Source organism: Notamacropus eugenii, chromosome 6 (genome assembly GCF_028372415.1).
Source record: "Notamacropus eugenii isolate mMacEug1 chromosome 6, mMacEug1.pri_v2, whole genome shotgun sequence".
Lineage (NCBI taxonomy): Eukaryota > Metazoa > Chordata > Mammalia > Diprotodontia > Macropodidae > Notamacropus > Notamacropus eugenii.
In genome coordinates, this window is record NC_092877.1 from 223,999,050 (window position 1) to 224,015,664 (window position 16,615).

The 16,615-nt window shown below is 34.0% G+C and overlaps 1 protein-coding gene across 3 annotated transcripts in view; it reads left to right on the forward strand.

Moving 5' to 3' along the window:
• The window catches only part of FGF14 (fibroblast growth factor 14), an 855,245-nt gene that overhangs the window by 669,302 nt on the left and 169,328 nt on the right, over nucleotides 1-16,615 (forward strand). For all 3 annotated transcript variants that reach the window (XM_072622027.1, XM_072622028.1, XM_072622029.1), the window contains exon 3: nucleotides 252-355. In XM_072622027.1, the coding sequence (XP_072478128.1) occupies nucleotides 252-355 (104 nt within the window). The remainder of the gene's footprint in view (nucleotides 1-251; nucleotides 356-16,615) is intronic.

Here is a 16,615-nt window from a genome sequence, read left to right on the forward strand (position 1 = left end):
ACTTTACTGAAAAAATACTATCTTGATTTAAAATTAAGATAACCAGTTATTTAAATTAAAATGATGCTGCTGATTCCCAATAGTCTCAATGATAGCAATAAAAATAATCCCGCTAATAATAATAACAAATACAAATGTTCTGTGAAGTTAGTGACAAGCATAGTGTCTTGATTTTTACAAAAAAATGCCTAGTTCTTGCAATATTTTTCTTTTCCTTGCCCGTCCATGACAGAATCCATTTATCTTTACAGCATTATTCAACCTCATACCAGTGGGACTTCGCGTTGTTGCCATGCAGGGAGTAAAGACAGGGTTGTATATTGCCATGAATGGAGAAGGGTACCTCTACACATCAGTAAGTAGCACACCATGGATACTGACATCTCATACCTTCTATATAAAATAACAAATGCTGACAAAGCTCTATGGAGTTTGATTGATCGTCAATTTCCCTGCAGGGTTTGGTCTTCATTGTGATCCTCTAAGCAGCTATTTTATTAACATCAGGTAAAATTATCTTTCTGGTAAGATGGTTCCATTTTGGTTTGTTAGTATCTTTTGAGCCTCTGCATTTGCCATGTTAAAAAAAAATACAGAAAACAAATGAGCTAACTTGCCGCTAAAGAGAGCAGTTGGAGAACAGATGATATTATTAATATACTATCTTTCATTTGGAAATGTTTCTTGTCATAGAAAATAGCATGTACTGGTATGCAAATGAAACTGTAGAGAATGCTGATAAATGCTAAAAAAAGAAAAGGTTTTCATGTGGCAAATTAGACAGCTTGTACAATATTTTAAGATATTACAAGCAAATTCTGATAAGTCAAAGTATATAAAACAACAATAAACCAGACTATTGTATAATGGTGATTTCTTTGAATTTTATGTCAGTATAAGCTTTCTTTCCCTCGGATTTTTATCTTTAAAGAATTTGTTTTTATTCAGTATGTGTTGTAGTCATACTTCATCAAGCTGTAAAATTTCTCGAGTAGCATATTTCAAGCTACAAAAGTATACAGTAGAATCTTTTGTTTCTATCATCCCTTGAGAGAAAATTGGACAGATTAAACTTTTGGTGCTCTGAAGAAAAGTACTCATGTATTTATTTTGATGTGACAGACTTTTCAGATTTTATATTGTAAAAAAAGGTCCAACTCCAAACCTACTTATTGAATATCAACAACTTGGGAAAACCTTGAGCAGGGAGAGAGTCTCTGTGGGGTTCCCCGTAGAACAGGAGATGTTTTCTCTGTGAATCTGGGAAATCCTGTCAAGGGAAAATGAACTAAATTGTACTATCTCATCACAGTTAACACAGGGACATAGGCTGTTGGTATTCATCCCCTGTCACCATCTGAGTTCCCTGTAAGGTTTTCTGTGTGTGGAACTGGGTCCTATATTATGCAGATTGCTTTCTGTTGTCACAAGAGATGAATGTGCACCTTCCTCAGATGGAGATGCTGCTGGAGTTAACATTCCCCTTCCCCCAACCCACTTCAAAGAGATAGTCCAAATAAACGATTATATTCCTAGGATACCTTTTTGTTTTTGGTAAGAGGTAAATCAATCAATTGATTTAACATTAGGTCTAACTGTCTCCTTCCACCCCTTGTCATTCTAGAAATTTTTGTGGCAGCTTAAAAATCATTAGAATTCACCTATGTCTGATAATACTTGTATCTAGGAAAACAGGCATCAGAGTTGTATGTGAAAGAATTTTAAATGTTTCCTTGATAATATTGATGTTTAAAAAGAAACTGTAATACTCTAATCTTTCATTCTGATTTGTATAAGGTAAAAAAAAAGTCTTGGTTATATGTTCCCAGCAAGGGTGGTATACTTTCTTGCCTAGGTGCTCTGAAATAAACAAAGACGTTGGAATTATATGGTATAAACTGTAATGCATCATGAATAGCCATTTCTAAGAGCAGGAAATCAAAAATACATTACAATCAAAGGTATGTTATTAGAAAAAAATAATATTAGCCCTTGATAGTGGCCCCTAGTTAGCATGATTTATTGGCCTTATTATAATAGCATTTATTATAATGAAGAATTTAAGAAAAGATTATTTTTTCCAGAATTGTTTCATAAAATGATCACCTGCTTAAATGAGAAGTATCGAAAATCTGATAGTGTGGTATGGAGTGTGTGTGTAAGAAATTCAACAGCATGTTTAGTGAAAGAATCTCATTTTAGGTCCAAGTATAAGAGTAGGAAAAGAAAAAAAGAAAAATGGAAATTTTTCATAGAAAAAGAAAAATGTGGAAATGGTTTGTTCTGGGAGAAAAAAATTATAGGGGCTCAAGTAATCAAAATTATTCTATGGTTCTTATCTATGCTTTTTAGAATAAATAGATCCATTGCAATTACAATGAATTTGAACATTCAATCATTAATAAAAATTTTGAGTAAATGTTTATTATTCATTATTAGAACTGCAAAAGAATTTGAACATTCAGCAGTGGTTTGTCTTCTGAAGGGTATTTTACTTGCATAAAACATGAAGGAAAAAAATCTATTTTTCACTTTTTAAAAAAAGCACTGATTACTTAGGGTCTGCTCAAATAAAGTGCTATTTAAGGGGCATATATTTACTACAAACTGTTATTCAATCTCTGAAAAATATTAAATTGTAAAAACAGCAACAATAATAGCTAGCATTTATATAGCACTTTAAAGTTTGCAATGATAATTAGGTTATTTAATCCTCATAACAAACCCTGGGAATCTGGCTATTCTAGCTCTCAGTTATCACTAGATCGTAATAGCAATTTGCATAAAGATCCAGAAAGTCTAAAATGCAAGTTTTAGTTTAAAATTTTTCCTTTTTCAAATCAACTAAATATTCTCTACCATGTTAGTTATTCTCTTGATTTATAGATGAGAAAAATGAGGCACAGAGATATTAAGTTACTTGCCCTGGGTCACAAACTAGAAGTGTCTTAAGTATGACTCAGATCTTCCCTACTCTTCATCTAGCACTCTCTCTACTACACTACTTAGCTGCCTGATAAAGTCAGAATGGCATTTGAAAATATAATTCAGTGTTTTCATTTTTCAATTTTCATTCTCCATTTTACTGAGATGTGAAAATGGGCTTTGAAAATAGAATTCCATAAAAATTTGTGATAATTTGATAAATTAGAGTCTGTTAATCTTGAAACATTTATTAAGGATCTACTATGTGTTAGCCTCTATAATAAGGGCTAGAAATATAAAGAAAAACAAAAGATGGCCTAACTGGTAAAACCATGCACAGGAAAAAGTAAATGACCATAGGGCGTCACAGACAAAGATACATGACCATTTTATTTCAGGTTGCATTTCTTTTCATAGGTAGACAAGTGTACCCTAATGACACCCAAGGGGACATGAAAGTGCCCTGATATGGATGTAGATGATCATAATGGCAATGGTGGGGATGACGACTCCCTGGGGAAATCTTTCTTCCTCAAAATGACAGCAGTCATTTTTGTCATGGCCATAACTTTCCTAGGATGATTGTTAGGGATATATCTCAAGAGGTTTTTAAGTTGGTTATAAACAGGTTGCTTCAGGCTAAAACCTATCCTGTGAGATGTCAGAACTGAACCTCAGAAAGAAAAAGTTTGGATAAAGATACAGAAAGTTTAAAATACAAGCTTTATTTTAAGATATTCATCTATTTAAAATCATCTAAAATGTTCTCTACCCTGCTGTAATGGACCTTTGTGTGTGGTTTTTGTCACAAATTCCTTATGGTAAGTCAAGTCAATAAGCATATATTAAGTGCTTTATGTGTGCTAGGAACCACATTGGGAATACAGAGAAAAACAAAACCAAAAAGCATAAAAATATTAAAAAGTCTACATCTAACACAGATGTTCTTAGAATGAGATTTTGATGCTCAAAAGTGGGTCTTGGAGGTAGCAATGTTCGGAATTTAGGTAAGAATATTGCACATCTAAATTAAAAGTTTGTGGAACTGATAGAAGAGCAAACGAGATGGATAAATGCAACATGGTATAATGGAAAGGACACCAGGCTAGCAATTGGGATGTCTGGCATAGGTCTGACACTAATAGCATAAGTGATCATGGATAAGTCTCTCAACCTATTTGAGTCAGTTTCCTCCTTTGTAAAATGAAAGTGACCGGTTGGATGATCACAAAGACCTCTTCTAACAGTGGCATTTTATCTTTGACTTCAAAATTAGGAGAAGCAATTTATAAAAAAGATACCTTTTGTTGCTCTGCCAGATTTTCACACCTCAAAAGGATATTATTTAATAAATTGATGTTGCCATTTTTTCATTAGCCAAGTATGAAACTTTATAAATGTTGAAGGTGTTGGCAATCTCTTCAAACCTGCTTGTCATCTAAATTTTTCCGCAGGGTGTAGAAAGAGTACAGATGGGAAAAAAATCTTTATGCAATAAAAACTCTATTTTTCTAGGGAAACATCCGCCTACTCAATTTGTATATATTTTTTCCCTGCTGTGGAGATTTTGGTGAAGCATCTTGCTAGTACAAAGGGCTGACATGCTATTTTAGCTCTTTGTTTCATTTGACCCTAAACAGATAGAAGTAGCATTTGGGTGATTGCTTTAGCTAGGTTCAAGCAATCAATCACTCAAGCAAGTATGACATTCCTGTACAATAATTACCTCATTTTAAATGTTCCCAAAAGTTTGTGTAGTTCCTCATCTGCACTTTCAGCAATCTCCTTTGGATGAAAAGTTATGTGTTCAATCACACGTTTTGAACTTCCAGTTAGGATATTTCCTAATATTTAAGCAGATTGGACTTTGTCTAAATATGCATTCCAATTTCTCTCTAGTTAATCCCTATCGTCTTTATGCTTAAGGCAGTGGTAACTAGAAATGTTTGGGTAAATGCAGCAGATAATATCTGTATTCCTCCTTGAATCAATCCAATAGTAGACACAATTCTTAGGAGAAGAATATGAGGAAAGAATAGACTTTTTCCTCCAATTTACTTCAATCTTGAGCAGGTGGTACACTTGTGGTGCTAATCCAGGTTTTGCACTTTGAGATGCTTGTAGAGTGGATAACTTCCCCAGTGTTTTCCTTATATGCCACAGCTCAGTTGCAATGTCTCTCCTTTGATTAATTATCCTGGGCTGGCCAACTCTTGGCTCAGCTCTAGCCCTTTATCTCTACTTCTAAACCCCAAGATTCTCCATCTGCTTCTAAAACAGCTCCTCTTTTAAGGCAAATTCATTATGTGGCAACCAATTCTTTCATGCAATGACTTTGATGCAGGGAGGAATACGTATCAGATTTGTTCTAGGTTCTAATTGATCAATTCAATCCTCCATGACAAAGGTAAGTACTTTTAAATGTATGGAATAATCAGTGGAGTCCAACTATTATGCTGCCTGCTCCAGTTCCTTGGTAATATTTGCTGTCTGCAGTCAATCTATTGAAGTATATTTGGCAAATTCCATAGTCCCAATCCTGCATACCTCCTTCATGACTTGGCAAGGTTTTACGTTATCCTTTTCAAATATCTTTCCCCACTCCCATATACTAAAGAAACTTGAGGGAAATGAGTAGCACAGTTTGTAATCAAATCCAGAAATTAGCAATATTCTCTCTCCAGAAGACTTTAAATCTCAATGTGGGAAACAACTTCCATTTCTGATCGTAAGATTGCTTTCTCACTTCTTGAGATGGAAAGAAATATCACTTCCAGAATCTTTAGTGATTTAATTTCCTCTTTGCTTGGGAGTCAACCTTGGCCTTGCTGGAATGACTATTCAATTCATGTGACAATAGCATGTATAGGCTATATGCAATGAGCCAGACAGTGTGCACACAGCTAACCACAAACTATACATAGTTAACATATACATGCTATGTAATACATGCATGCTACTGATACAAAGCAAATAAACCTAGAAACAATAAATACTAAAACAGAGCAAGGCTTGCTTTGAAAGTCAAAGACATTCATACATTTCTTCTTAGTATTAGCCCTAGAACCCTGAGAGTGAGATAGAACATTGTTCTGGAACCTGGAGCTAATCTCTAAGACAGGGAGTTGAGATAAGGCTACACCAGCATTATTAAGCACATACTGTGCTACAGGCAGGTACCATTGTGATATTCTATTTTATTCCCTATTTAAAATTTTTCAGGTAGAGTTTAAGCAGCTAGAACAGATATAGAATAATGAATGTAGTGTGCCATTAATAATGGAGAAACATCTAAAGGTATGAGGTAGCCAAAACCCCCCACATTTATATGACTTTTTTTTCCTTATAATATCTATTTGAGGTAAGTAATACCTCTAATATTATCTAATTTTTACAGATGAAGGAAGTAAGGATCTATATGTTAAGTAAATAACTCAAAGTGGTACTGTTATTATGTAGCTGAGCCAGAACCTTAATCTATCTCATTTACCTAGAACACTTTTCCTTTTCAGTTCTACCTATTGATTTCCCTGTCTTCTTTCAAGTTCCACCTAAAAGCCCACATTCTACAAGAAGTCATTCTTGATATTCTCTTTTTAAAAATATTTATTTATTTGTTTGTTTTTAGTTTTCACCATTCCCTTCCATAAGATTTTGACTTCCAAATTTTCTCCTCTTCCCTCCCATTCCCCACTCCAAGATGATATTCAGTATGAGACAATCTCAACACATACACTCATATGAAATATATTTCTGCATTAGTCATGTTGTAAAGGAGAATTAGAACCAATAGGAGAAATCACAAGAAAGAATGAACAAAGGAAAGAGAGAGAGAGAGAGAGAGAGAGAGAGAGAGAGAGACAGAGAGAGAGACAGAGAGAGACAGAGAGAGAGAGAGACAGAGAGAGAGACAGAGAGAGACAGAGAGACAGAGACAGAGACAGAGAGAGACAGAGAGAGACCACACAAAAAAAGTATGCTTCAGTCTGCATTTAGACTCCATAGTTCTTTTTCCGGTGTGGATAACATTTTCCATTATGAGTTATTTGGAGTTGTCTTAGATCCTTGCATTGATTAGCTGAGATAACAAAGTTAGTCATCCTACAATGTTGCTGTTATTGTGTAAAATGTCCTGTTTCTGCTCACTTGTCTCAGCATTAGTACATACAAGTCTTTCTACACTTTTCTGAAGTCTGCCTGCTCATCATTTCTTATGGAATAATAGTTTTCCATTACATTCATATATTATAACTTGTTCAGCCATTTCGCAGTTGATGGGCACCCCCTCAATTTCCAGTTCTTAGCCATGGATAACCTCTTAATGATAATACCTTCCCTCTGATTTATTGTGTATCTAGATCTTGTTTGTATACAGGTGTTTTCATTTTGCCTTCCTAATTAGACTGTGAGTTCTTGGAGAATAAAGATTATCTTTTGCCTTTATTTGTAGCCTGAGTGCTTAGCACAGTGCCTGGCAACTTTTAAGTGCTTAATACATGTCTATTGACTGGCTTAATGATTAAAAATCCCCCTGTACCATGATGTCTTTCCCAATATGGAGTCAGAGATCAGAAGGAAAGAAGAATTTCTAACTAGTAGGCCAATAACAATCTAAATAACTTACTTTAAGTAACTGAAAATTATCTGGGACTTTTGATTATGCATTTTTGCAAGCTTTATCTTTCCTTCACTGGAAAGAAGAGATTGTGTGGTACAGTGGAAAGATCACCTGATTTAGAGTCAGAGTACTTAAATTCCAACACAGTTTCTGCCATTTAACTACCCATGGGCAAATCTCCTAATCCCTCTGCTTCTCTGTTTCCTCAAGGGAAAAATAAGAGAGTTGACCAGATTCCTTCAGGCTTCCTTCCAGTTCTAAATGTATGATCCTGTGAGCATTGAACTTGAATCCTCTTTCAATAATGTTATTTTAAACTGACATAGTAACAGGCTAGGTAATATTTTTCTGTATCATGACCACACCCCACCCTTGAAGCTATTAGAATTAAAGAAAAAAATGCCTGAAAGTTCTATAAAAATGTTAGGATTGTCTGTTGAGAAGCTTGTAGAATCTGTAATGTTACAACAGGTAGTAAAGAGATAGTTGTCAATGAGGAAGCTTAGTAAAAGTACTGTATTTAAGGTGAGGATATTTCAGTTCCGTCTAGTTTTAAATATTTAAAAGTACGAGTAAATTACTTATCTTCTTTAAAAGCCTTAGTTTCTTAATCTGTAAAATAGGAATTGAATTTAATTCAACACATATTCATCATGTCCTACTTTCAAAGACACTGGGGATATAAAAACAAAAAGAACTGAAACAATCCTTGGACTAAAGGTCTTTATATTTGTAAAGGGGGTATAGAATGGGTATACAGATAAGTTTAAGTAGCTAGTTAAAGAGACAAGGAGAGCTCTGGCAAGGTGTTCTAGGAATATTTGAGAAAGGAGAGATAACTGATATCTGGAGGAACCAGGAAGAAGCTTTCTAATCAAAGATACATTGTAGCCAAGTTGAACTTTGAAAGTAGATAAGGATTAGGAAAAATGTGGGCAAAGAAAAAGTGGAATTCAGAATTGGGGCAGAGTTTAGAAAAATACTTAGAGGTGGGAGATGGTGTGAAAATGGGCTATAAGAAGTTGGCTGTAAAGTAGAGTGCATAAAGGGAGAGTAATATAAAATTAGGCATGGGAATTTGTGTGGATTTGTATCTCGGAGTAAAAAAAAACTTGGTTGTCAGCAGCTACTGGAAACTAATCTTTTCCCTTAGGTAGGGCCAATAATCTACAGAATTACAACAGTCACATATTCATGTCAAAATCAGTTAACTGCTTATTTTTATCTAAAGAAACATAAAAAATCATTTTTAAAAAATTAAAAATAGGGAAGATAATTTTTCAATAATCACCATAGCTTAAGTTACAAATTCTAACCAACAAAAGGAGAGAGAGAGAGAGAGACAGAGAGAGAGAGAGACAGAGAGAGAGAGAGAGACAGAGAGAGAGAGAGAGACAGACAGAGAGAGAGAGAGAGACAGAGAGAGAGAGAGAGAGAGAGAGAGAGCATAAAAGAGAAAGAGAATTACAGGATGAAATATGAAAGTGGAAGAAGCCTACCTAGCCCCTGCTATTTCCACTTTCTCCATCTCTCCCCCTATATTTTCAAGTCTATTCTACCATTTTTAGGTTGATTATATTTCTCTGTTATAATCATTACAAAAGTATCAAACATAAATTCATATGCAAATTTTATTATAATTTTACTATGAGAAAATGTTTAATCTTAATTCTGTTTTCTTTGCTTTGTGGATTAAAAAATGTCCTGCATCAGTATTTATAGCTTAATATTTGATTTATTTTGTATATTTTATAATTCAGGTACTTCTAGTTAATTTAGGGACTCTGGATTTTTCTTATCTATTGGTTATGACATCATTCAATGAATCTTAAATGAATATGAAGTTTGTTTACTTGAAATAAAATGAAGTTGAATATTGCTTAAGGATAGTCTACCATTTTAGAAAGATTTATAAGAGGCTGATTATTTTCTTTCTTCTATCTACTAATAATGAAATAGATAAATAATAGGCTCCAACTGCATACAGATGGATGCAGTGAGACATAAGTATAGATAAGTTAGAGAGATATTAAGTAGTGCCCTAGAGAAGTCTACTTTAGCCAAACTGAGAACAAAATATCAATTAAAATAGGGTTTGGTTATATTACAGCCACCACATTTTGGATTAGGTAGAAATTATTGATTGAGTGATTTTAAAGGATGAAATGTTGCTTACTGATGAAGGAAAAGGGAGAGTATGGAATTCACATTGGGGAGGCCAAGAGCTTTCTGACTGTCCATCTAAGACTAACATGTTAGGAGATGTTAGAGAAAGCCCAGTCAGTACTGGAAGGAATTAATAGGCATGAAGTCTCATTAAGGGAAGGCAGATTTCAGTGGGGGCTAGTAGGTGAAAGGGGTGTGAGAGAAAGAGGTCCAGAATTAAGGGGAATATGACAGGCAATGACAGGGAATTCCAGAGCGCACAGTAAGTGTTAGTGTGGAATAGTGTAGGATTGAGAAGAAGAGAGGAGGAATGAGGGGAAAAAAATTAGGCTTAGTTTTTGACCAGTAATTGGTTGAAACAGAAATATTGATTGAGATGTTTCATTTCATTCTTTGAATGTTTTGATAATAGTAAATGATTATGAAATTACATGTGAATATCGTTATGTATGAAGAGCTTAAATGAATGCTTAAAGGATGGATTCTTAAATGGTTGGACTATATTTTAAAATTGCATATGTGTCATTTTTCTTCATTGTTTTCATTGCAAAGAAAGCAAACACTGGCCAAAAAAATACTAAGACAGAAAGCAGATGGTAACTGACATAATGGCTACTGTACCCTAGCAACATTTAGTAAAGTAGGTGAATTTCAGGGGAAAAATTGTGTTGCTTAAAACTAAGCATCTTTATGTGGGAGGTTTCATGACTGATCACATGGCACACAATATAAGTAAATTGTAGTAGTGAGTTTTTATTTTTGATGAGTTGTGATAAGAAATAATGTACCCAGTATCTAAAATAATAAACCATTTTTCCTCATGGAAAACTTTATGCATAAAAAAACAGATTACAAAAAAAATACTTCCCTCTTCATCCCACCAGTGGTTTTGGATGGTAACAGAAGACTAGGGTTCTTGTTCCATGGTGCTTATAGATGTTTTTCCCAAGTGGTCATCCCAATAATCCTCAAGAAATGAAATCATTCATATTCATTTTCTAAGGCTATTGAATGATTTCCTTGTAGTTCAAGAATTCACTGCAAATGTTCCTGGGTTGTGAATAACTTTTTATGTAGGATGAACTCCTCAGGGGGCGGGGAGGGGATGCACATGCACACACACATGTATGTCTATATATACATACATATATGTACCTAATTAAAAAACTAAAACTCTATAACACTTTGTATTCATTTTCCTAAAAGAAATGAACTATTCTTCATTTCTTAAATAAGGAATATATCAATATATGGAGGGTTGTTGTGGGTGTACCTCAATGCAGAGAGTTCATCAGTTGTAGGTTATAGCATTCATACATTTTCCACAGAGGGTATATCCAACATTTTGGGGTTCTTTTGCTCTGGGAATCTTTTTCTAAAATTTCAATAAAAATTTCTTTAAATATTTACTACTATAAATATAATAATGGGCTTTAAAGTTTATTACAAATATACTTTCTATTTATTTTACCATGCTATTTAATTTGAATTCCAAATTCTTTACTTCCTTCTGGTTCTCCCACTCATTGAAAAGGTAACCAATATAATATTCATTATATCTGCAAACTCATGCAAAATATAGTTCCATATTGGCCATAGTTTCAAAAATAATGTGAAAAACAGCACGTTTTGATGTGCACTCACAGTTCATCAGTTCTTTCTCTTGAAGCAAATAGCATTTTTTTATGAGTCCTTTAGAATTATTGTAGATCGTTCAAAGAAACTAAGGCTTTCACAGTTGCTTCTCTTTACAATATTTCTGCTATTGTGTGCAATGTTTTTCTGATCACTTCACTTTGCATCATTTAATAGAAAAGTCTTCCCAAGTTTTTGTGAAACCATTCCCCTTGTCATTTCTTATAGAACAATAGTATTCTGTCATATCATAGACTACAGGTTGTTCAGTCATTCCTTAATTAATGGACATCCCCTAAATTTCTGATTCTTTGCCATCACAAAAGAGCTGCCATATGTATGTCGTTGTTTTTAATAAAGGTTCTTTTCCTTTTTCTTGAATTTCTGGAATAGAGACAGTAGTCTTATTGCAGGATCACAGTGTATGTACAGTTTTATAATGCTTTGGGCATAGTTCCAATTATTCTCCAAAATGATCAGATCAGGTCACAGACCAACTCTACCAACAGGACGTTGGCTTCCCTATTTTTCCATATCCACTCCAGCATTTGTACTTTTTTTTTCATAATAGGCAATCTGATATATATGAGTTGGTACCTTAGACTTGTTTCAATTTTCTTTTCTTTAATTATTAGTGATTCAGAGCATTTTAAAGTAATATACCTAAATGCTGATCTTTATTATAAGATTTTTCAGGTCTTTATGTAGCAAATTGGCAAAGATAGGAAGGCATGAAAATAGTAAATGTTGGAATTCTGGAAAGAAAGAAACACTAATGCATACTTGATGGAGCTGTGAGTTGATATAACCATTCTGGAAAGAATTTGGAATGATGTAAACAATATGCCTTAACTATCTGTACCCTTTGATGCAGAGATTTCACTGCTAAGCATATATGCCAAAGAGGTCATTGATAAAAAGAAAGGCTCTTTAGATACCAAAATATTTATAGGAGAACTTATTTATGGTAGCAGAGAACTGGAAAGAAAGCAAATACCAATCAAATGGGGGATGGCTAACTGAACTGAGGTCCATGAATATAATGGAATTGTATTTTATAAGAAATGAAGAACAGGATGAATATAGAGACGCATGGAAAGATATGCATGAACTGATACAAAGTAAAGTGAACAGAGTTAGAAAAGTTTATATATACTTTTATACACACACAAATACTTGCTGCCAAAATATAAATTAAATGAACCACAGTCACAAAAACACATTAAAATGAATACTGTAAAATTATAAGGAATATATTTGGTCCCAAAGAAGAAATATGAAAAGGTAATTTCCTGTACTCTTTTTCTGGGGTCTAGGGGCACAGTTATTTAAGTAACATTTTTGCTATATACATATATATGTATATATGCACACACACACACATATATATATGCACATATATATATGGGCACTACTGATTTTTTCTTTTTTTCCTTATATTTCTTTTAAAGGAATGACTCTTTGGAGCATAATAGAGATGAGATACAGGAAGAATTCTAAGGGATATAAAAATCTTAAAGACTAGTTGTTATAATGTTAAGAAACATTAAAATATTATATATGAGACCTTTGTCCAATAATTCAACAATAAGTATTCTATTGGAGTACTAATCATATCAAAATTAACATGATCATGCCATAAGTGAAACCAGGACATATAAGGAAATTGTAGGTAAATAGAATGGTGACTCATAGTTTCTCCCTGGAGAAGCAAATAAAGCAATTAAATGAGCTTAATTTATTGTAGAAGCAAAGAAAATAAGGAACATTATTTTACAGACCACTATTTTATGGAACATCTGGCCTTCCTTAACTTATGCTTATGATGTGTTCTGCAAAATAAGATGCCCAACTGTTCCATAAAATGGGCATAACACAACTCCCAAGTAGTTTGTGATCCTCATGCCTAGACATCATGAATACTTTCTTTAAGAAGAGAGGCAGAAGAAACTGAATATGGTGAATGCAAAATAACACTGCATACATACATATGCAGAAAAACAGAAGTTATCTCTTAACAGAAACAAAATGAGTAATTGACAATTTGAAAGTCATTATAAGTCAGCTATTTGCATTCGTTGCCTTTTCAGAGCAAAGATCAAAATAAGTATAAAGTTAGGAAACAGAAAAAAAATGTGAGAAGATATACCATGCAAATAAAATAGCTCCAATCTGATGTACTCAAATTATTTAATCTTAAAATGAGAAATGATCAAAGAGAAAAACATCATGATAAATGACTAGCACAACTTATGGAAACTTAAATGTTGTAAAACAATTACTGTATTTAGTAGAACCACTCCCCCTCCCCCCAAATAAGTCTTGAAATTATCCCATCCAGCAAATCTTGACCCTCTAGTAATATTGAGAGACTTGGGAAGTACTGATTTAAAACAAAAAAGGTAACTGATTTAGAAGAAAAACTAATTTTCAAAACTTATGGAGGAAAATGGCAAAAAAATTATTGGTACACAAAATAGTTTATGAAAGAACAAAGATTTAGGGTAAAATGACTTATCACATATGTATGTATGTATGATTGTATACTGGACTTGGAGTCTGGAAGATCTGAGTTCCAGTTTGGACTCAGACACCTCCTAGTGGTGTGACTCTTGGTAAGTCACTTCTGTTTTCCTCAGTTCTTTCATCTGTGAAACAGGGTATATGAATAACACACCTCTAAGTGTCTTTGTCAGGATATAATGAATTGTATTCCTTTACAAATCAAAAAGTACTGTGTAAATGCTCACTATTACACACACACACACACACACACAGACATGGAGTCACAGACAGTAGTAGTGAGAGGGTAAAAACCTGAAATGGACTTAAGAAACCTATGCAGTGGGCTTCTTCATTGGTAGTTGATGACTGGCTCATTACAGGACAAGGAAAGGATTTACCCTTTTATACCTCAAAATACTTCCATTTTTATCAGTACTTAGTATCCCTTGACCCAGAACTTGTGATCAAATGAAACAGGTATGAGAGAAAATGGGGTTCTAGCTTTTCCTTAACTGATAAGCTGGTGCTTTTCATGAAAAACAAATTCATCAGAACAGCCTTCCAAAGAGCCACTTGATAGGGAGGAAAAACACACCCCCAGTGGGAGTATTTATTACATTTATTTAATTAAATTAAGAAAACATATTGGGATTTAACGAGGAATGAGAAGCATTACAAAAGAAAGAATTACTGCACTGATAAAATCCTAGTACAGTATCATTTAATGATAATGCTAATCTAGGGTTCTATGTAATAGCTAAGTATATATGTCCCACCATATTCCATGTTGTCATCTACTATATTATAGCAAAACTCTGCTATGTGTTTTTTTTTAACAGCACTGTAGGACCATGGGAACTCTCTTCTCTTATGTACTAAAGGGGACTGGGGAATGTACTTCCCTATAAGCTTCATGTGTGAAAATCTTGGTGATATATGTAGAACAGCTACATATTTCAAATATAATAATATGTGACTAGCTAAAATGCAAATCAGTTTACAATTCTCTCCTCTGAGTACTGTAAGTTCATGTTATGAGTACAGAATTGAAGAATTGAAAGTTTAAAAGATCTTATTTTTAAGAAATAATGTTTACCACTAATCACTACAATTTATTAAGGATGTGGAGTGACCCAAGGGAATGTAAAGTGTTACTAAAACATTGCACTTTCCCTCAATAAGACACAAACTTGTAACACAAATTAGTACATAGTGAGTTTCCCTATATTGATGCAAAATATGATGTCAGATCTGAAGAGGACAGATGGTTGATGAATGAGATGATCAGGGAAGTCTTTGTGGAGGGCACTGTTTTTGCACTGGACTAAAGTATTGGTAGTATTTCAGCAGGTTGAGGTGGAAAAGGCGTTAGTGGCACAGAGAAAAAATAATTGGAGAAGTGAGCTATTAATTGAAAACGTGTGTATATATGATACACAAGCTGGTTAATTTAACTCATACGTGCATTTAGAGGAGGGGCAGCTAGGTGGTGCAGTGGATAGAGCATTAGTACAGGAGTCAGGAGGACCTGAGTTCAAATCTCACCTCAGACACCTGACAGTCACTAGCTGTGTGAACCTGGGCAAGTCACTTAACCCCAACTGCCTCATTCTAGGTCATCTCCAGTCATCCTGATGCATATCTGGTCACTAGATTCAGATGGCTCTGGAGGAGAAGTGAGGTTGGTGACCTGCACAGCCGTCCTTCACTCAAAACAAAGTCAAGTGCAAGTCATGTCATCATTTCTCTGATGTCATGGTCTTCTTCAGCAATAAAGGACGAACAACATATTAAGAGGATATCACACAAGTTGAAGCAGAAAATTAAGGGTCCTATTATTACAGTTATAGAGTTTAGAGTTATAGGAACCTTAAAGGTAATCTAGTCTGACTCCCTCTTATAGATGAGGAAAAGTGAGGTCCAGATGAAGAAAATAGTGGTGTTAGATTGAGGGAGCTTTGAATGCCAAAATAACAAGTCAACTATTTTGTTGACCATAGAATGTATCTGAAGGATTCTGAGCAAGAGTCACTTGATCACATCTTTGTACAAAGAACATTAGACCAATCTGCTTATAAAAGATTAAAGAAGACAATAGAAAGAGAACAGTTATAAACAAAAGCCTTCAGACAAGAGGTAATCATGACTTGTATTAAGGTGTTGGTTATTGGAAAACAGTCAGAGACAGATGTGAAAGATGTTTTGAAGGTAGAATTGATGAGACTTGCTAACTCATCAGGAACGAGGAAGAGTCGTCAAATACAGAGGAAGACATTAATAATGATGCTTTTGAAGGATGTAGTGAAAGAAAAAAAACAAGTTTGGAAAGGAAGAGGATGAGCTCTAATGCATCTTGAAAGGGCTTTGATGATACCTACAGACAGAATAGAACTTTTTTGAACCCTTTAGGAAAACTTGGGGGAGCAGTCGTGTTTGAAAAATAAAATACTTTTAAAAAGCATGTATATTACGCACTTTCTAAAAACATGTAATAAATAGCTAAGGTAAAGTAGCTTTTTTCAGTGTTTGCTGAAAACCAGAGTTTTACAAAATTTTTACTTTGTCTTTAGTTAGTCCCTGTGAAATAGTAAACTAATAATTTTAATGGTCTAAAGAATATTGCAGTTTCCTGGTTAGAAGCAAGAGGTATCTCCTTAATATATATAAAAGAATAAATTCTAATATGAAATATAATAAAGATCCAGGTGAGTTAGAGATTGTGCCATGGGTACAGTAACCAGTTTAGCTGTTCTTCTAATATAGGCC